The sequence below is a fragment of the Electrophorus electricus genome, chromosome 24 (genome assembly GCF_041902795.1).
Source record: "Electrophorus electricus isolate QZ-2024a chromosome 24, ASM4190279v1, whole genome shotgun sequence".
NCBI classification, from domain to species: Eukaryota; Metazoa; Chordata; class Actinopteri; order Gymnotiformes; family Gymnotidae; genus Electrophorus; species Electrophorus electricus.
In genome coordinates this window covers 13,461,344-13,482,711 of record NC_137520.1, presented here as the reverse complement: position 1 = coordinate 13,482,711, position 21,368 = coordinate 13,461,344, and the positions used below count along the sequence as shown (strand labels likewise).

The 21,368-nt window shown below is 47.0% G+C and overlaps 2 protein-coding genes across 10 annotated transcripts in view; both read left to right on the top strand.

The window, feature by feature from the left end:
- Positions 1 to 5,375, top strand: part of cacnb3b (calcium channel, voltage-dependent, beta 3b) — a 22,186-nt gene extending 16,811 nt beyond the window's left edge. For 8 of the 9 annotated variants that reach the window (XM_081707028.1, XM_035522611.2, XM_081707032.1 and 5 more), the window contains 11 exons: positions 111 to 232; positions 553 to 608; positions 791 to 810; positions 976 to 1,056; positions 1,384 to 1,442; positions 1,551 to 1,651; positions 1,822 to 1,973; positions 2,181 to 2,276; positions 2,353 to 2,523; positions 2,619 to 2,666; positions 2,796 to 5,375. In XM_081707028.1, the coding sequence (XP_081563154.1) occupies positions 111 to 232; positions 553 to 608; positions 791 to 810; positions 976 to 1,056; positions 1,384 to 1,442; positions 1,551 to 1,651; positions 1,822 to 1,973; positions 2,181 to 2,276; positions 2,353 to 2,523; positions 2,619 to 2,648 (888 nt within the window). In that variant the 3' untranslated portion in view covers positions 2,649 to 2,666; positions 2,796 to 5,375. The remainder of the gene's footprint in view (positions 1 to 110; positions 233 to 552; positions 609 to 790; positions 811 to 975; positions 1,057 to 1,383; positions 1,443 to 1,550; positions 1,652 to 1,821; positions 1,974 to 2,180; positions 2,277 to 2,352; positions 2,524 to 2,618; positions 2,667 to 2,795) is intronic. The other variant, XM_081707034.1, reaches the window with a different exon arrangement.
- A 2,885-nt stretch (positions 5,376 to 8,260) lies between these two features.
- On the top strand, positions 8,261 to 15,053 carry rnd1b (Rho family GTPase 1b). Its single transcript, XM_026996738.3, has 5 exons — positions 8,261 to 8,506; positions 8,972 to 9,059; positions 13,717 to 13,826; positions 14,135 to 14,269; positions 14,660 to 15,053. Exons 1-5 carry the CDS (start codon positions 8,387 to 8,389, stop codon positions 14,903 to 14,905), a joined length of 699 nt encoding a protein of 232 aa, XP_026852539.3. The 5' UTR covers positions 8,261 to 8,386; the 3' UTR covers positions 14,906 to 15,053.
- The last annotated feature ends 6,315 nt before the right edge of the window (positions 15,054 to 21,368 follow it).

The following is a 21,368-nucleotide window of genomic DNA, read 5'->3' as shown; positions in this document are numbered from 1 at the left end:
TTCTCGCTGTTGCTTGCTGACGTCAGGGTGGAATGAAACAGCAGGTGTGCCGTTATCTCGCGTGTCTGATGTGTTTCTGGCTCGCTCTGCGGCCTCTCTGCTCCGTGCAGAAGTACAGTAATGACTGGTGGATTGGGCGTCTGGTGAAGGAGGGGGCAGACATCGCCTTCATCCCCAGCCCTGTCAAACTGGAGGCCATGCGCATGAAGCAGGAACTCAAAGCTGCACAGAGGTCTGGCCGGCTGTCATGTGTACAAACCTTCCCCCCTTGCAGTAGTGCATGGCTAAAGGGAAACGGTTTCATTAGCCAAGCTGTCACCCATACTTGTTAGATCTGAATTACCTAATGGACATGGCTTGTAACTCCCTCGTATTTCACTTGCTGCCAGGGGCTGCTATTAGCAGCAGTTACTTGCATGCTACGTAAGAGAGACACTGTGTCCTTGTTGAATATATCAGCCCAGGCTCAGAGTAGCCCAGAGGTTGAACTGGCTCATGTTTCTCCTGTATGGCTGTTCCTACATCTTACTTTCTTACCGTGATGTCCTACAGGAGAACAGGAGGCAGTGCGCAGTCAGGTGGCTGGAGGTCCACGCCTCCCTCTTCAGGTAAGAATGGATCAGTCCACAGCCTTCTCCCAATACTGCCGCAAGTACCCCCCCCCCCCATAATTACTTCATGGTCGCACCCACGTACCTTCAAATGAACGTTCTAAAAGTGAGCCAAGTATGTTATTATCTGCCTGACTTGTCTGCTGTGTTAAAAGTATTTTTCTATTACTTTCTAAAAGCTAAACAGAAGCAGAAGCAGGTAGGTGGGCCACGTACCTCAGCACCGTGCACTCAGACGGCTCCTCACACCCCACGGCAACAGCTGCGAGCCTCCCAGCTCATCATTAGAACTTAGAGGACGTTAGTAAGATTCCCGCTTTCCAGGAGGCTGTAATGCACCAAAGAGGCTCTGTGTGTGTTTCAGACTGAACATGTACCGCCGTACGACGTGGTGCCGTCCATGAGGCCCGTGGTGCTGGTCGGACCCTCCCTGAAAGGCTATGAGGTACAGTGGGTGGGACAGAACTGGGAGAAGTTGCAGTGTGGAGTTGCAGAGGTGCCACATACGCCCTGCACCTCTATTCCGGGAGCTGTCCGTTTTTCAGGCTGAGATGGAATGAAAGCACCTCAGAAGACACTGCGTTGGAGTGTCCCACAGCTCTTCTGCAAATCTCTACCTCTACTCCTTCCTGCTCACAGAGCCTGCTCCGGCGACTTCATCTCCATCACGGCTCAGCAGCAGAGGTGTCTCAGTCGGGACGTCAGCAGGTCCCTTCTGTTTGTCTGGAAGGCTCCACCTCTCTCTCTCTCTCTCCCTCTCTCTCCTCTGCAGGTGACTGATATGATGCAGAAAGCTCTGTTTGACTTCCTGAAGCACAGGTTCGATGGAAGGTAAGTCCAGAAGCCTGCCGTTGTAGTTGCTGGATTTTTTTATTGACTCCTTTCAGGCGCATTGTGAGGGTTCGGCGGGCCGGTGAATATTCTGCCGTTTTCTGGCAGAATCTCCATAACGAGAGTCACTGCGGATCTGTCTCTAGCCAAGAGGTCTGTGCTCAATAAGAAAGTACTGATGGAGAGATCCAACACACGCTCCAGTCTAGGTGAGAGGGCGATGGAGACAACATTCAACTGCATCACCATCATCTCTGTGCTTTAAATGTTATGACCTTTTCTTTGATGCAAATCTTATTCCTTAACCTTCTCATTTTGTTTTCCTTTGCCAGTGATTATATGCTTGTCATGTTTTTAAATTTGATTTGGATTTTTCTAGCGGAGGTGCAGAGTGAAATAGAGAGGATATTTGAGTTGGCAAAGTCTTTGCAGTTAGTGGTGCTTGATGCAGACACCATCAACCACCCGGCACAGCTGATGAAGACGTCCCTGGCCCCCATCATTGTCTACGTGAAGGTGTCCTCACCAAAGGTACGGCACAGGTGCTACGGTCAGACACAGCAGACCTGTACCATACACAGTAGCTACTATACTAGGGTCCTTGAAGACCTGTTCTTGTGTGGACAATCTGGAAGTTTACAGTGAAATGTTACTGATTTAGGAAATGCAGTTACATATCCACGCTTGGGAGTGCAGTCTCACTGACTTCTGAATGTGCCCCATCATATCCTGTGTAAGGTTCTTCAGAGACTCATCAAGTCCCGGGGAAAGTCTCAGAGCAAGCACCTGAACGTGCAGATGATGGCAGGGGACAGACTTGCCCAGTGTCCAGTGGTGAGACGTTGTCTGTACACGCCTCTGTTTCAGGCCTGGACACCTTTGACCTCATTCCCATTTCCTCCTGCTCCAGGAAATGTTCGACATCATCCTGGATGAGAACCAGCTGGAGGACGCGTGTGAACACTTGGCTGAGTACCTGGACATCTACTGGCGTGCCACTCACCTGCCGGGTTCAGCCCCCATGAACCCCCGACTGGAGCAAAACATAGCGACCCCACCCTCAGGCAACTCCAGCCAACAGGTGAGCATGCTCGGAAACGCTGCTCTCCAACAGTATGTTGCAACTCCACACACTCATGCCATCTAATGATCTTTCTTTTTACTGTTTGTTCCCAGTTCTCTGAGACTCAAGAATTAATTGAATGAGTGCGACCACAATTCTGAGTAAGTACTCTATTGTACTTATTTTATCTCCATATAATCAACTATTACCAAACGATCTAAAACTGAGCAAAACACTGTGTAGCGTGACCTGGAAGGCCTGAACACATAATGCCTTTACTTGGTTCTCAGCTCAGAGCAGAGTAGAGTGGAATGATCTAGAAGTCCCCTCTCAGTCCATCTCTCAGAGGCTAGCCACTCTCTGTGCATCCATGGAAACGGGCGCTGAGCAGCTGCCCTCTGAGGTGGAGGAGGAGGAGGGACAGAGGAAGAGGAAGAGATGTGGGTATGTGAGGAAGAATATGCAACTCCACCACCCTGGGCACACAGAAGAGGGAAGCTTGAAGCCCACCCAGCACAGCCACATGTGCCAGTCACCACATCTCAGGACTGCTCCTCTGAAGCGCAATACACACACACACACACACACCCACCCCATTATGGTGTCACATATTTAAAGCACACACAGCCCCACACCTGATCCAGGCAGCCCAGCTCCTCAGCCAGACCCTGCCAACCAGGCACTGCTCTCTGGGGTGAGGTTGGCACTGAGCTCCGAGCCCTCCCACAGAGACAGGTCACACCCTCACACCCTACTGCCACCCTGCTCCACTCAACCCCATCACCACCACCTCCTGCACTCAACCCCATCACCACCTCCTGCGTGCTCCTGCTGGGCTCCTCACCTCTGCTTATCACAGCTGCTCTTCACACCTCTCAGTCATTCCGCTATCTGCCCAAACTGCCTGAAATAAGCGTCTCCTCACTAACGTCAGTCCACACATATCACACACAGAGGGCTAAAGCGATAAGGCATCAGCTGATCAGGAGTGGAACATCTGCACGCTCCCAGGGTCATTTAAGTGTGGCCTCGTTTTGGAGAAGGATGAGAGTTTACATCTCACTTATGGTCAGTAACGTGGCCATGCTGGATTCATAAATCGTACCTTTCATATCTGATATCTGAAGCTATTTTAAGTAGATGGGCTTAGAGAGACTCAGTGAAGGGAGTGAAAGATGTGTCATATCTCATCCTTTCATCCTCTGACATGCTCCCACTCCTTTTTTTTCTAACTCTCGTTATTCTCATTCTTTCAGTTTTTGCTTGTTTTTTTTTTTTATTCTTTAAAACAGTCCTTATTTGTATCAGTAACTATTTTGCTTTCTTTTACACCAACATTGCAGGACAGTGAGATTAATAAGAGATGAAACGGGAGGGTAGATAAATGTGTTTTAAGTGGATCTTCTGGAGTAGTCTTGTCACCTCTGAAATATTGCAGTCTCTGATGTGGTACTATGAAAAGTTTTCCGAGACTGCAGCGACACTTAGCGGTTGATCGTTATAGCTGCGGTTTTACGTGTAAATAGGTGACACTGAGTTGATGTGTCAGTGCACCTTCCCAATGTCTCTGCTTTACAAATCCTTACAGCTTCATTTTGCCCTGGGCTATTCAAGACACCGCCAACCGTAGTAAACGCGCTGGGTTTGAATTAAACCACAGAAAGAAGATATCCCTGTCCTGATATTTGGTAATGTTTGGTTTATGCAGCTGCATATGCAATTTATGCAATTGAAATTACTTTTTATTTATTTAATGGATTCTGAGAGTGTCAATATAGGAAGGAAAATTCTGCTTTTCTGTATTGCATGATATTTAAGAGTTTCACTCACATATCTGATACTGTTGTTCATGAATTCCTGCCTGCTGTTTGCACACAAAGTTCATGAATGGCACAGTGACATGAATGTATTTAAGAGACACCTCACAGGATGAAGTGTATCTTACTTGCAAGACAATCATCTGATCTCCCACTAACATAACCCACCGCATACATGCATATGAAACCATCCTGTATAATAAATCACCTACATGCATGCCAGCCATATCTGCAGTTAGCGTAGGCCTTTGAGGAGTTACTCTGAGCCCCATGTGAGTGAAACTTTCTTGCCAGGATCATCACAGTGGGCTCATTACAAACTGCTTGTATACGTATTAACGCTTAAAAGCACATCAAAACAAAGTTGCAAATAACCACCTTCCTTGCGTGTACTGTGCATATTTACCGGGGTTATTTGTCTGTTTGGCACTAAAGTTGTATGGGACCATACAGAATCTACTGCAGCTGGTGCTTTTGAGGTTACATAGAGAGGCGTGAGGAGTTGTTTTGAAAAGGCAGTTGAGCAACAAGCCAAGCTAGTGAATATCTTCCTGCTCAGAGATGCTCTACTGTTCATACTGGCTTATTTCTACTGAACACATACAAAAAAAAAAAACAATGTCTTTTGGGGCATAAAGTATGTTTGTAATGTCAATGTTAATTTTATTTACTGGTTGATTTGGCCATGTGACACAACTAAATTCTGTATGCAATATAAATATAAGCAGAAAGCATCAAAGGTTTAGACTATCAAATAATCTCCTCTAATGAGCTGGTGAAAATCAGTACGATTGCACATGTTTTTTTCTTTGTTTGTCTGGTTGTTTTTAAACTTCTGCTTTATAATGCAATAATGCACTATGTAAGTGTGTATAATCCTCTTCTGATAGTTTATGTAATGTCAGAAATAATTGGCATTTACTTGGTATTTAAAGAAAATAAATGGAACAGATTTTCAACAAAATACTACACTACCCAACATCCTATGCTGTATGGAACAATTCTCTGTTGTGGAAGAGAAAAAAACAATAAAGAATTACAATACGGTAAATATTCCACTGGTTTATTTAACTCTTCTTTCTAATCCATTACTTTTCTTTCTAATCCATTACTTTTCTTTCCTTGGAGGTTATTTAAAAGTGAAACGATTGTTATCTTAATATTACTGTTGTAGGTTATTCTGAACCCATGGAGAAATCCAAACGTGTCTATTCTCCGTGCTTCCGCTAGAGGGCGGTGTTCGACTAGGTTAGTGCTCGTGTTGCTCCCTCCAGAGTTCCTTTAAAGAAGCCCCACAAAGGTCATGTGCGTGGAAGAGATGCGCTCTAGTTTCATGCTCATGGGTGAATAACACGTGTGGAGAGAAAAAGCATTTAAGACCTTACCAGTTTATCTTTCTGAAAATTATTTATGTTGAATGCTAAAACACGCAAGAGTTCCACAGGACTACAAACAGCACAATTTCTTTTCCAGTTCTACCATGAACCGAACCGTAGACGTTTCGTGCCACGGTATGCTCACCTTTTTTGCAGTTCTGTTTACAAAACTGGAGCTGAGGCACCTCATACCGCCACACTTGCTTTACAGAATGTGCCATGCTTGCATGCTACCTCATTAACACATGCTAATTAGTTAGCTCCCCCGTATGGCTCTGTGGCTGAACGGGGGAGGTTGCAGCTAGGTCAGGAGATACTGGTGGGATTTCTCTCTCTCTCTCTCATTTTCTCTCTTTCACTATTTCTCTGTCTTTTATAGTTGATACGGTATGCTACAGCAAAACCTATTATCTGTTGAAAGCACTCCTCGCTAGGACACCACCGGCTCCGTGGCAAACAGAGCAGGACAGCAGGGTGATTTCCACCTGAGCGCAGGACAGCAGGGTGATTTCCACCTGAGCGCAGGACAGCAGGGTGATTTCCACCTGAGCGCAGGACAGCAGGGTGATTTCCACCTGAGCGCAGGACAGCAGGGTGATTTCCACCTGAGCGCAGGACAGCAGGGTGATTTCCACCTGAGAGCAGGACAGCAGGGTGATTTCCACCTGAGAGCAGGACAGCAGGGTGATTTCCACCTGAGCGCAGGACAGCAGGGTGATTTCCACCTGAGAGCAGGACAGCAGGGTGATTTCCACCTGAGAGCAGGACAGCAGGGTGATTTCCACCTGAGAGCAGGACAGCAGGGTGGGGCTGGGGCTTCCTCACCTCACAGGCAGCACATGCCTCTGCTACGCTCACACCCAAGATGCATCTGCAATTACTTTTCCCTCCATTTGAGGCTCTAAGCTATGTTCTCCACTCCCACAACACCTAACAGGCAACAGAATTTCAACTGCAAACTAGAATTACATTTCCGATCTCCGCCGAGTACCTCATTTAGTCACCTGATTCAGTTCATCAGCTTATTGACGACACCGTTACGGCTTTAAATGGAAGAAGTGGCAAGGCCAGTACTGGGGGAACTGGCTCTAAAACAAATGGGAGGTTTCAGATCATTTTGATAAGGGAAGCAATCCTATTTTCCCTCTGCCCTCATTCGCGTTTGGTCTGTAGCTTCTGTTATCTTTCACTATCAAGAGGTGACTAATCTGGAGTGCATTCAGACACAACCTACTAATGCAGTTAGGGGAGTGATAGCTTAAGTGAATGGAGGAGGGGTGCAGTGTCCCAGCTGCGTTTAACATACAACGATAACCTTGGAAGTGTCAAAGGGCATGTCGGCCTGAGCTCCATGGTACTGTGGCACGCCGTAGAGTGGAACTGGGTGCTCTGTGAGAATGAACAAGACTTGGCTCACATTTATCTGTAGGACTTCATTCAAACTGACAGGGTTCAAATGACACTGTAAGGGTTAATATAAAGTCACATAATACAAGTTATCTGAGTTAATTCATCTGGGGAGTGTTTTTAGGGGTGGCTCTTGTCTAGACAGCTACAGTGGGCCAGTGCATTAAGGAGTTCACACCTGAGAGTAACAGTGCGCCTAACACTAAGACAGGCAGGGTCAAAGTTCATTAATTGTCTATTCCAGTTAGTGACGCATGCTAGTCCCATCCTTTACTATACAAACTCAAGGCCGACGGACCCACGAATAAGACAGTTTGCTCTGTCAAACTGAAAGATGCTAAAGAATGATGTGGATGGTGCATGACAGGACATGACATTACAGGAAGTGGAATGGAAAATGTAATTAAATCAGAAAAACGTGCAGTCTCCCACGTGGACATCGGGGAGTTTCTGATTGGTTCCTTATTTGTTTGTTCAACGTTCAAAATAGAAAGTTCTGGACCTTCTGAAAAGGGAAATAGTAAAAACAATTAATCTGAGGTTGTTGTGATAGACAGCAAATATGACCACTCACGCGAATTTTGGATATTGCTGATTTTTATCGGTTTGATCGATTTCCAGGCGACAGTATGCAGTAGTATGAAGATACAGTCTTCGTATTGATTCTCTTGCTCGTATTTTTCGTCCAGTTAAACATGGAATTCGTTGCTTTCATCTTTTGCGTATTGTGCGGCCAAACAATACGTGTTTGTTCAGTTCCGCTGAGTAACCCAACCGAATCTAAAAGTTCTAAAAGTCCACAAATGAAATTCCTACAAACCAGAGAGACCCAGTGACAGTATAAATGTAAAAGTTAATATTAAAAATTTTTTGTTTATGAATACAGTGAATAACGTTTTGATGAATACTATGAATAACAGAAATGACTAGATACGTGAACTGAATCTGTATTAATAAATCATGAAACAAAATTTTCAAGATAATACTTCGATCCAAACATAATCAGTTAGATCAGTAAAATAAATTTTATTACATTCTTTAAAATCTGATAGCAGAAATTCAAAAGTTTCTGAGTAGGTTAAATAGATTTGGTGGCAGCAGACCGAACGTGAGCCGGCAGGGAGGGCGGCGCGAGCCCATAGGTTGCCTCTGCACGTGTAAAACGCCGCAGTCCCTGATCCATCCGCACCGCACGCGGCCGTGGCGCACTTTGCTTCTGCGGCTTACCTGCTGGAATCTGCGTTTTGTGTTGCTGTTGTTCCGAAACTCACGCCAGTGACCATGAAGGAGAGGAGAAATGCACAGCCACTGGTGGTCAGATGTAAACTGGTTCTTGTCGGGGATGTACAATGCGGAAAAACGGCTATGCTGCAGGTCTTGGCGAAGGATTGCTATCCGGAGGTCAGTGGCTATTTCTCGTATCAACAGATTTTATTTTGGAGAGTAGTTATGTGTTATTTGTCCCCTAATACGCATTTCCCGAGTTAACGTAATAAAAGCGTGACGGACAGACTTTTGTCTAATTAATGAATTCCGCTTGCTGGCTAGTATAAGGACTTCTTGTACGTATGCGCCTAACCTACAACCATTAGGTTAAGAATGAAAAGCAGTGCTGCTGTTTTAACAGAAAGTCTAGTATATTTTACATCCACATGTCTGTGCTGACCAATTCAGTGTCCTAGCAAGAAATCCATAATTTTGGAGCGAATTTTTAAAAGCATTTCTTTTGAACATATACTTGTTCTAAGAATGTGTTTAAAATCTTGACTTGCAGGACGCATCGTTTGCATTTGTATGTGCATAGCTGTGCGCAGCGTGCGCCGCGCGCTCTGGGCTGCGCTGACAGGGCTTTGATCTGTTCCACAGACGTACGTACCCACCGTGTTCGAGAACTACACCGCATGTCTCGAGCTCGATGACCAGCGCGTGGAACTGAGTTTGTGGGACACATCAGGTAATACGTCATCGCCGATAACCCGGTGGGGCTGAGCGCTGAGATGACTGACCGCGGGTGTCGTGCCTCACGGGGCTGTCATGCCGGTCGGTGCCGGGCGCTGCGTGATGTTTCTGTCGATTTGCCGTCCTGGCGCTAATTGTGGAGGGTCCTCACAGTCCCAGTTCATCTGTTCATCTTGCAGCCCAAGTACAGAGCAGCCATAGTGCACGCGTGCACAGCCGAGGCTGCAAATACAATCACATTAGAGAGGTGATGGTTTGATAAGCTTGCGATGTCTTGCTATTAACAAGTGGGTTTTTATGTTGAAGTGTATAAATGAGCATTTGCCTCAGGGCTGAAATAAGTGTGGTATTGTGGTATGTCCCTCGTCTGGTATGTGGTATGTTATCCGCTCAGGAATTGGTCTAGTAAGCCGTGGTGTGAATGCAGATGTGTGGACACCAGTTTTAACTTCAGTGAGGCTCTTTGGGTGTGTTTCTACACTAACTGCCTTATCCAGTGTTGTGCACATCTCTTAGGTTTGCTACATTTCTGCTTTTCTGCACATTCGTCTGCTCGGTTAATGACTCCTGTTTACTATTCAGCATATATGTCCGGATATCCAGTAGATTTCATGACCGGTATTCTAGCCACCAGCAGCAAATAAATTACATCTGTCACTCATCCGTCTTTCCCACTACGACCGAGAGTTTCAAGCATTATTCTTGTTCATTATACGTGTATTACCCATGCTGCTCCAGACCCGAGCTGCTGCTCTACTGTATGTAAATAGGCCCCCACCCCACCCAGCTCTGTTGATTTGATTAGGTAAACTGCGCCAACTGGTCTGCTCAGGCTAAATGAGAGAGTAACACTTGGGTGCTGTGGAGCCATGTGGGTCGATGCTCAGAGTATCGGGGAGAAATGCAACACGTTTTCAGCAAGCTCATGCATAAATAAACAATGATCATGAATAAACGCCACTGCTGATGTCCCTTCAGCAAAACAGAGACAACACAAGAGCGTGGTCTCGCGCCACGGAATGTCTGTGCTCTGTGGAGCCGAGCGAGCGCATGGCACGGAGGCTGTTTGGCTGTCCCAGGGCTTCCTACTGTAGCCTGTTCACCTGATTGCAGTGGGTTGTGCGGGCCGTTACTGCGATTCTGCTGTCCACATCCCATGTGCTGGAATGTGAGGTCCCCTCCCCTGGTGCGTGAGACCGGGGCCGCTCGCGTCTCGTCTGGCGCCCCACGATCTGATTGGAGGGGTGGAGCGTGGAGTCTGGGACGGACAAGAGCCCGGAGCAGGTGCTCAGACAGCTTTCTGCCACTCCTGCAGCCTGAGGGAGTACAACTGGAGCAGGAGTCTTTTGATTTTAACTCGTCTTCAGCCTCGTCTGCTCCCGGCGTACTGAAACGTCTGGCATTCAGTACCTACTGAATAGCTTTATTACAGCTGATGTGAACAATACGTAGTAAAAGAGTGAGAAATATGAGTCAGGATTCACAAACGGCAGATACAACACAGAAAACATACTGTGTTTTAGAGTTATTTACTGATGGAATAGAGCAACACAAACATTTGAGGTTTCCTGTTTATTTTATACTGATTGATCATATGACAGTGATGATTGGCTATATGTAGCTTTGGTCTTGTTTTCCAAGCACCACAGTTGTGTTTTCTTAAAAACTATTTATTAAAATATATTAGGCTCCCAATTATTGTGCATTAAGGAGAAAGTGAAAGATTTATACGTCTAAAAACGTCTGCATTTCAGACTTTTTGGGATCACAGGACGAGCAACATCAAAAAGTGTTTGGGAAAGAACTCTAACAGGGCTGAGGGTATTGCCTCCAGACTAAATGCTGTGTGTGTGCAGGGCAGTGAGATATGTGTCCAGAGACACACAAATGGACAGCACGCAGAGGCAGTAACACACAACACCCAAAGTGGGCCTGTATGTTGGCGGTGCCCGGACTGATGCTGCTCAGATTGTGTCTGCACGGACCGCCGTGTTAGACTGGACTGACCTCATCACTGGGCTTCCAAATGAATTTACTTTCCTCAAATCAGAGCAGCCAACTGGATGTGCCACAGAGCTGCAGGACGGCAGCCCACTGTGGTCCTAATATGGAGCCCGCGGGTCTCTCACGGTGCAGCACTAGAGACCGACCTGCCCCTGTTATGTTAATGGAAATGCACTTCTGCAGATCTGAGCTGGGTGTCAGCTGGCGTGCGAGGATGGTGAATGATGAGGAGCAGAGGTGTGACGGAGCATTAGCACATCAGGCCAGCGAGTGAATTAATGAGCACTTCTCTAACAGACACGATGACGGGCTGGGAGGCAGGAGATCATGACCGGCTCTCAGATGACCCCTGGGGTGGGGAGTCCCCAAAAGGTCACGGCTAGCCCCTTCACAGCAAGAGGGGGCATTCTTTCCTCAGTTCCCATGGGGCTGCGAGGGAATCTTGGCCGTGCAGCATGCTGGTGTGTGCAGGGAGTGTGTTGGGCTGGGGGTGGTGTGAGGGAATGTGTTGCGTCTTGTTCCCATTGAGCTGGTTTGTTCTTTCCCAGCTGCCTTGTGACTGCTGGCCTGCCTGGCCTTCTATTCTCCGGCCTCCATGTGAGCTCAGCAGGGCTCATTCATTCCCAGAGATCGCAGTACTTACCGTTGTCTGTGCGTCTGACTCGGGCATCTTCTGAACCTGTGATTTAATGTGCAATCAGAATCTCCAAATATTCTCTGGTTAGAAAATTAACATTTATTTTCTTTTGGTTAGAAGTTGACAAAAGAAGTAGCAGTAAACTCATATTAAGACCAGCGTGAGGTTCTGCAGTTACCTTACGGGATAAAGCATGTGTGTCCTGTGACATGTGACACGAACTCTCCACAATCTACTGAACTCAGACCCATATCTTCTGCTACCGTGTAATGATCGGCGCCTTTGTCATTAGCATAGTGGGGTCCTCACCAGGTCTGCGCTCGTTAGCCTGAATAACCCCCCCGTTAAGCCGACGGGGTGCAGTGCCGTTAAGCTGTGGCCCGGCATCACGCTACAGTGCTCCACGTTCTTCGCCAGGTTTTCTTCCTGCGTGCTACGAGAAGTCCCGCACAGTCATCAGCCACATGGGCTTGCCTGTCCTCCCTTCCACCTGTCCCGCCCACCATTGCCATGGCGTCGCCTCAGAAACATGTTTCAGCCGCTGACGATACTTTTCCCCTGCTTGTGTTTCCTTGAGCTTCCCAAACCCTCGGCCTGTTAGATGGACGCTGTAAGAGCAGCGTCCGGGCCAGGCTGAGCGCCCCCTGCTGGCCCACGCGGCTGGAGGTGGAGGGCGGAGCTCGGAGTCTCCTGCTCCTACCCCGTGTTCTGTTCATATCCCTCCACCTCTGAAGGAGTCTGTGCCACTCTAAGGTAGTCAGCTGTGGCCTTGGTGTAGTCGTCCTTCTCGTTCCCCTAACTAGGGCTTCTCAGAACTGAAATTTGTCAGATTGAATGGAAACTGGCTCCTCGATGCCCCTGTGTGCTTGTCCATCGATCACCGTGTTTAGACTGGGGGGGCGATTGAATGCATCCTCACGGCCAAGTCTGCGTGTCCGTGACTTGTCAGCGAGAGCTGGCCGGCCACGTTCTCGCTCTGATTCAGCAGCTACTGGAGACAAACTCGCCACTCGACTGACTGGCATTGCCAGTACCATGCCAGCTGTGCTCTGCACGGTGCTCCTTAACTACGACACCGTGGAGAAAAGCTATATAAACTATATAGCAAAGAGTGAAGCATGGTTTAGAACCACAAAGATATTTCTTTTGTAATGTTGCTATCTTCTTCGTAACCATGCTGCTGATCAGTGTTGAAGTTCTGCAAGGTGCAGCGTTGCCCAGATCTACAGTTCCACACACTAGTAACATGTATTATTTCATTGCAAATGAAAAGGGTAACAGATATGGAGTCTAAGACAGTGAATTAATCTTTTTAAACCTCTTCTCCAGATTAGTCTGAGCACTTTACTCGTATACTGTGCCAACTACTGTAGTGACTGAGTAAACTCAGAGAGTTCTTCTGTTTCTCGCTGCCGTTGTACTAGAGACAAATTCTCGGGAGACTTTACTTTTGTCTTTGATCTTATTTCACACTCAAGGTGCCGACAAACAAAGGAGAGAGATGTTTGGCTGTGTCTGTCATTCGATCCAGCTGCGTTTCTTCAGTGCTAAGTGGGTGGGCATATCACTGTGGCTAATGATTGGTTCTTAGGGGATGCCTTTATAGAGGGTTAGGAGGAAGACGCTCTGCAGATGGTAGATTCCAAGGCCGTTGCTGTGGAAACAGGGGGACCAGAGTTTTTTTTTTTTTTTTTTTTTTTTTTTTGCTTGTGGATGGTGGGGGGGCTAGCACGGAGCAGTGGGTGGGTTGCTTGAAGGATTCTTTTTGTGTGTGGGAGGGCCCCAGCCCTGAGGTCCCATGTGCATAATCCACAGGAAGAGAAGCCGATTTCTAGAGAAAGAGGGAGATGGATTAGGAACAACTGGATCGATTTCTTTTCTGAAATGCCAGTGGTGCAAAGGGAGGAAGAGGGACCTGTGTGGGCAGGGGAGGCGCTTGGCTCTGTCTGCTCCTGCAGGCTTCTTGCTACTCCACCTTCCTTCACGTGAGTTCTCCTGGGCATCGTTTCAGGGTCCCCCTACTACGACAACGTGCGACCTCTCTGCTACAGCGACTCGGATGCGGTGCTCCTGTGCTTCGACGTCAGCCGTCCGGAGACCGTGGAGAACGGCTTGAAAAAGGTGCTGAAATGTCTCCTCACTGAGGCCCCCAGACCCCTTAGTGTCCTTTATGGGTTGACTGTCTTGTGGTCACAAATCTTTTAACAGTAAAGATCTGTAGCATGTTGGTAATTCTGAAAGACGTTCCCACTTATGAGGAGATAACTACACTTTGGCAGCAATGTCATGTAGTAATATTGTTTTATGCCTCTAATTAGCACTTGGCAGAAGTCCTTAGCTTTGAGGAATTAAAATGATGTCAACACTGTTTGTGTATTAAGTCCTGTGGAGTATCTGATGCATGTGTTCCTCTGTCTCTCTCTGTGCAGTGGAGGACTGAGATCACAGACTTCTGCCCCAACACCCGCATTCTGCTGATCGGCTGCAAGGCAGACCTGCGCACAGACGTCTGTACACTGATGGAACTGTCCAATCAGAAACAAACGCCCATTACCCAAGAGCAGGTAGGCGTGCCTAGTTTATGCTTAGCGCTCACTTTTTTATAAATGAATCGAATAAACGAATCCGCGTTTCATCGTACACTTCACTGATGCCTTTTCTTCACTTAGTTCATGGCTGTGTAGTTGATGGGCCTGATGTCTAAAGATATTTGGTCCCACCCAGGAGTGTGGCACCTGATTTCACTAATTAGGATTTTTTTTCTTGGTTTGAGATTTTAGTGCTAGAAGAGGTATTTCTCTGCAGAGTTGTAGCAAAAACCTGCAGAGTCCTGTTTAGTTAATGAAGGATAAAGACTAGGCGTGCAAATAATACTTGGATCAACTGGATTTCCCCTCTGCTTACGACTGAAGTACAGGGGTGTAAGCTTGTCTCGTCTCCTGCTTCCGTTCCAGGGTTCGGCCATGGCCAAGCAGCTCGGGGCCGAAACCTATCTAGAATGCTCTGCGTTCACTTCAGAGAAGAGCATCCATAGCGTGTTCCGCACGGCCGCGCTGGCCTGCGTTAACAAGCTCCAGCCTCTGGGCAAGCCCAGCCCCACTCGGCGTGTCTCCAAGAGACTTCTCCACCTGCCCAGCCGCTCTGAGCTGCTCTCCTCCACCTTTAAGAAGGACAAAGCCAAGAGCTGCTCGCTGATGTGAGCTGGAGGAGTCCCGTTGGCACGGTCCACCCTGCAGGCTTCTCCTTCCTCTGCGCTTGTGTCTGGGGTCGGGGTACTGTTGGGATCCGACATCCTCATCACAGAAGGCTTCGTTGTGGAATCCTTCCTCATCTCCCCCCCCCCCCCCCCCCCCCTGAAGAAACGCACTCAGAGCAAGCGGACACCGTGCTGTTCGCCTCGCCCTGACTATGACAATGCATAGCCATCTTTACCCAGCATTCTATCTCGCTTTTCCCAACTAACGTTTGCTTATCAGCTGTCGTCTTTTTTTTTTCTCTTTTTTCATTTTTTGCTGTGCTGAGAGTTATTCTTTGGCCTCCGTGTTCGTGTGACACATAAGGTAGACAGTGATTCAACTTAGTAGATATGGAAGCATTGTTCTAAAAACGGGCTTCAGTGATGTGACAAACAGCTTCCAAACTTATCGGTGTGTTATTGGCTTAACAGTGTCACACACACCCAACGTTTTTGGAAATGTGTACTGAATATGCACTAAAGCATGTGGTTGGGCGGACACGCCCCCTGTGGGTGGAGCTGTGGGAAGCTGTGTAAGACCCAGCTCGTATAGTGATGTTCAAGGACGGTTATTAGCCTGTGTGGCATTGTAATGATGACGGATTCGGCTGCTGTGCAGGCTGGATACTGTAGGATCTAGTTCACACTGCCTGCTGTGTTAGGTGTTCTCCTATAGCTTAACATTAAGATGGGTGAACATTGTAAATACCTGAAAAAGGTGTGGGGAAGGGGGTGGTGTTAATAGAGCACCAGTTTAAGGACAGTGAATACATTAGGCTACCAAAGACTTCCTATGCTCTGTCTTCTGATTTAAAAAAACAACACAGGTCCGTGCTTCTGTTTTTAAAGAGGCAATAACCGTCCGAGGGAAAGCGGAGTGGGGGGTGTAGCTAGCGGACCGTCAGAGCAGGGGCCTCCAGCGTGCCGCGTGTGCCCGCCCCAGGCTCTGAGAGGACGCCACAGCAGCTAGCGTAACGCTGAACTGGGCTTCATCAGCTACTTTTTAAGTTCTTTAGAATTAAAGCTCCAGAAAGCTGTTGTAGCATCATGTCGATAGCATTTGTTAAATAAACAAAGATCATGCAGCATCAGATAGCGTTTTGATCTGCTCTAATCAGATCTTGTTCACCCTGTGACCTGAATTCCTTTCAAGTGGTTTTATAAACGTCTTTTTCAGAATCCTGATGTAGCATTCTAGTTGCCACCAACAGAGTTCTCTCCTGGGTGCAGGTTTGCTTAGCCTACTAGCTGTGGTCTAAGCTCCTGGCCTAACGCTGTGATGGCCAGTTCACTATGTCTTGTAATGTTGGTTCTTTCCCACTGAATTCTTTAGGGGTTTTTGTTTGTTTGTTTGTTTGTTTGTTTGTGAGTGTACAAAGTGCTAATCTTAAAATCTGCTTTTAACCACAAAGCAATAAAGATTGAAGTGCTTATGACACAAAGTATATAGAGTGGCAATAAAACAAATCCCTGCTTTGTGGATGTGCAAGACCATGCCTCAGTTACTGCTGTATAAACACCAGCCATTTGAATTGTAACTGCGCTAAGTCCTCCTTATAGCCGAGGTTGCTGAGGAGTGACTGGTCACGTTGTTTTGTGTCGTACAGTAATGTTGGATTTAGGAGATAAACCATTTAGGAGCAGCAACCAATTAACACCATGTCTGCAGACACACGGGCATATGGGCTCTGTGTTCTGGTTTCACTGGGAGGAGGATGAGCGTAGCTTGATGTCTGGGGGATTGTTCCCAGGTCCCTGAGGTGAGAGGAGAGCATTTTAACATGCAGAATGGTTGAATTGAGACACCGGTTTGGTGGGGACACATCTTGCTTTTGTTATGGGAGTCTCAAGTGTGAAGAAAGACTTCTGGGATAAAACTGAACAGGCTGGTCCTGTTTAAAGAAAGCTATTTTTCCTTTTGTTATTAAACCATTGTGCTTTGTTTGTTTTGTCATTATCTTTATTTCTATTTACCTGAAATCAATATTTCTCATCTTGTTCAGCTAGTGTTATCTACAGCTTCAGGTGATTTTGTGAGCACCGGTTCCTCGTTCGCACGCTGAATTCCACAGCATCGCCTAGCAACAGTGTGAGTAAAGAAAGTCTGTGCCTCTTTGAGGTTGGAGACCGTGAAAAAAGGAGCGCCCCAATGTGACAAACCAGTTCCTGTTGCTGCAGAAACACCAGTGTTACCAATTTCCTGCCCAGAGATTCATGTTTTGATGGTCTATTTTCCTGACCTGATCCACACAGCCAATTTTTTACACGAGACGGTATTCTCCTTACTGACATTCCACTGTGATGCTGCCATTGTATACGAGTGAGGCGAGTTACACTTCAGCATGTGCTCTTACAGTTGCCCAGGTGTACGTATGTTCTTTTATAATCTTTGTAAGGCATCAACGAGCATATCATGAGGTCAATATTTGTTCTTGTCGTGGACTGACAAAAATGTGATTGATGTAAAATAATTCAGTTCTATTTATTTGAATACAACATTGAAGACTTTTTGGTTTACATACCCCTTTTTCGTTTTTACATGATTTTGTCTCCCTTTTGTCTTTCCAGTAATAAAGCTTGCCTTGTGTGGCACGTGACACTGTGTGTGTGTGTGAGAATGAATAAGTGGTGTTGATGTGCAATGTTACACACTCACCATTCTGTAAGTAAAGTGAAGTGCAAGCAAACAGCTCCGTTTAGGGAGAGCGACGGTGGTTACGAGGGACCAGTGCACCTCCGTTATTCCTGTCGGACCGTTTGCTTTCTCCAATGTGCACATTCATCGCAGCTGACAGTGTTAATGGATTTCCTATAGAACAGCGTCCTCGAGACGCATACGAAGCAGCTGCAGTTAATGACTCGGCACATTTAGCCCAGAGACAGACTGGAGAACATGCCTTTCATCGCTTTAAATCATGCAGGAATAACACTTCTACAGTGACAATTTTTTGCTGTCCCTAACCCTATATTTATCTGTCCATAACCCTATATTCAAAATACTTTTGTTTGCTAAATACGGTAATGTTTTCAGTTTGTCCCAGACCTTTACAATTACAAGGCATCAACTCGTTCTGAGGCACAGTATTACCACAGGATAGCTGTAGGCACATGATGTGTGTAATCTTTTATTTGTAGAGCTTTCAGACACAGCCTCCATGAAGAGCGGAGGTGGCAAGCAAGTGCCAGGCTGTGACCTTGGCACGCAGAGCCGCCCTGGCACCCAGCGCGCGTTGCTTCCTCCCTGGGTCGAGCGCACGCTCTCTGGGGAATCTTCCCATTATCCCGAGAGGGTGTGCACCCTCTTCTGTGTGAAGATGCACCATGTGTGAGGGTGTGGGGCACAAGCTGTTCACCAGTGGCCGTGTAACATACGGCTCAGGTGCGGGACCCTGAATCTGACAACCGGCAAGGTGCCGCGCAGCTTTTGCTAACAGAAGGCCTGACGAACACAGGCCGAGCACAGGACACGGTGTTTACATCAAACGCTGCTTCGGTTTACTTTTATACATATGGTCACCCAGCTGTGTCACCCTTCAGACCCACTGTGACTTTTACATTTCCTTTGCAAAATGAGCATCACACTGCGAGGAACAGTCAGCATATTCTTTCTACTGTCACATATCTGGAAGGTGCAATTCCCAGAGTTGTCCGTAAGAAAGGGATGTGTGTTTACAGAGCGTCGCGAACCCTAGCTTCCAGGCCGTCTGTGCAACGTTTCCTGCACTGCTGAGAACATTTAAAATCCTGCGTTTTATAGCCACAAAGCATGCAAGCAGCTGTCAGCAGATGCCCTAGTTTGGAGCTAGAGCACATGGGACTACTGCCAGAGTGCACAGTCAGCAGTGGCGACGAAAAAGCAACATCCTCCAGGGTCACGTGTAGAAGCTGCCTGGAGCTTCACACAGCCATGATCTTCAATTCACATGAACGATGGTCTCGGCTGGCGACACGCTCAACTAATGCTACCAGCCCAAGCATCCACAGGCCTGCACCGGGACTTCGTGTCTGCTGTCAGCCAAAGGAGGATGGGCCCTTCCTTTGAGCCTTGGTTCCTCTCAAGGTTTCCTCCTCGTGCTCTGGGGAGGTTTTCCTTGCCACTGTCGCCTTTGGTTTGCTCACTGACATGCAGTCGGCTTCCCTAAACGCGAAAGATCTCGCGCTTCTGCACACTCAGCGTGAGAGAAAAGCAGTGGAGCACATGCGCAAGCAGTTATGCCAAGAGCTGAACGGGTACATGGAGAGAAATTGCTCACTCAGCCGTGGGAGTCGCCTCCAGGTTAACGGGCACCGGTAATGGACTCGGGGGGGTTTAACCTTTTTCATTAACTTTGCTTTATTGTATAGTTTCAGCTTCCCACAGCACACGTGCACTCAAAATAAAATCAATGTCCCTGTGACCAATTAGCAGATGTACACTGAGGCATTCTAAAAAATGCCAAGAGATGTGTTACGACAAATTAAACAACCAAAACCAATAGTATTGCTGTTGCATTTGCGAGTATCAATAACTTTGTGGTTTTTCACACAGGAAAAAAAAATGCTTTTGGTTCATTAAATCAGACAGTGATGATGGATGTAACATTGGACATGTTGAATTTTCCTCCTCCAAAAGGGACAGAAGAGGCCACATGACTGATGCAAAAGAAGTGCAGTTCACACGCTAAAAACGAGCGAAACTGTTCCCTTTCTGAGAGGAATCTGGCAGGAGAGACAGAGACACATTAGTGGTTTTATGCTTGAGTTAGAAAATGTTTCAAAGTAAATGGTCCAGTATACAACAAAGTGTGGACTCACTGCTCTGCTAAAATAGTGTGTTTCAGTGTGTTTGGTTAGAAACAGCAGGTAGACCAGAACATTCTTCTCACTGAGGTTCCACATTTGTTGACGTGTGTGTGTGTGTGTCCGGTGGAAAAGGAAGCATCTCTCTCTGATTACTGATGAGCTGCCTTCATCTGCAATATGCCTACAGATACACATGTTTTACCTCTTTTGCACATTGACACACACACGCAATCACACAGAGTCTCTGCCGCAATGCAGGGTCCAGCTAGCACAACCATCAGTAACCCCTAGACCTCTCTCTCTCTCTCTCTCTCTCTCTCTCTTTCTTTCTTTCTTTCTGGCTTGGCATGCCACGGCTGTATTTTTACACACTGTACGTATGACACCTCTTACACATGGAACAAATTGTGCTTGCTGGCTGTATTCAGACTGGCTTGTTTGTCTTTATGCATTTGTATTTGGTGCTTGTTTATCATGATTTAAACCTTTAAGAAAAAAAGGTTTATCAAAAACATGACGTTTGACTGAGCCCCCCTTCTGAAGTGGCTCATGCCCGTCTCGGCGCTGTGGCCTGGCACAGAAGAAGCACATGCAGCACTTGGACTGCCTTGTGCCCTCATGGCATCCTGATTACTACATATGAATAAAGGAGTGACAATGAACCCTAATAGAGAGGCTGTAGCAAAATATACGGTAAGTTACCAACACAGTCACGCAAAATGATTTTCAAAAAGTGGTGTGCATAGTAAAGATTAAATAAACATAAATATTAAGAGAAAGTGAATATTCTTTCAGTTGTATCTCAAAGCTAATCCTGTGCCAGAACTGCACCCATCACACACTTTACATCATCATCATACTGTAAAGCTTAATAGGTCAGTTCTGTGAGCTAGTCTTTGATTCAGCCTGATGCTAACTAAGAGTGTGGTGAGCCTGCGATCTCTCCCACATAGCCACGGCTGGGCTTTGCCTTTCTAGCATGTACGCAGGCACCGTGAAAACCGTGTGTCTGCAGATAATCTCAGCACGTCTAGTGTTCCGTGTCCCCTGTCGATCTGCGGGAGGCATGGCGAGGTCTAGGCAAACGCCTTTTTATCTGTGTGTGTTTGTGTGATTCTGCACATCGGTTTGGTGTTGCTCTGCTCTGCTTGCATGAATGAGACAGCAAATTGCGTTTTAAAGCCGAAAAATGTTGCGGAGGTCAAAAGGTCTGAAACACGGACAAACACGTGTACATACAAAGCCATGCACATGGAGAAAGATACTTAGGCCCACACACACACATTCTGATTGCTCTTTCACCATCGCCAGGCAACAGTGCACACACAGAGCCAGTGACGGTAGTGTGTGTGACGGCGATGTGGCTCTGACGCATAGTTTGACGAGTGTGTGTGTGTGAGCAGGGTACGAAGAGGACGGAGACTCCACACTGCCACCCCCTGTCATCTCTTATCACAGTGGCAGCCAAACAGCAGACAAGGAAACAGACCTAGCGGAACAGGAATAACACACATTCCCATGTCCACCTTCACACACACACACACACACACACACACACATTCATTCTGACCCGTTTGTCGGAGCAACAGTCAGGCAGATGTCAGACGCTAGCCGCTCTCTGCCCCTCATTTCATTCAGGTGAAGAG

Excerpts from the sequence above, each read along its gene's own strand:
- rnd1b (XM_026996738.3), top strand. The coding sequence starts at position 8,387 with ATGAAGGAGAGGAGAAATGCACAGCCACTGGTGGTCAGATGTAAACTG. Across the intron at positions 9,060-13,716 it reads GAGTTTGTGGGACACATCAG|GGTCCCCCTACTACGACAAC; the intron begins GTAATACGTCAT and ends GCATCGTTTCAG. Across the intron at positions 14,270-14,659 it reads CGCCCATTACCCAAGAGCAG|GGTTCGGCCATGGCCAAGCA; the intron begins GTAGGCGTGCCT and ends CTTCCGTTCCAG.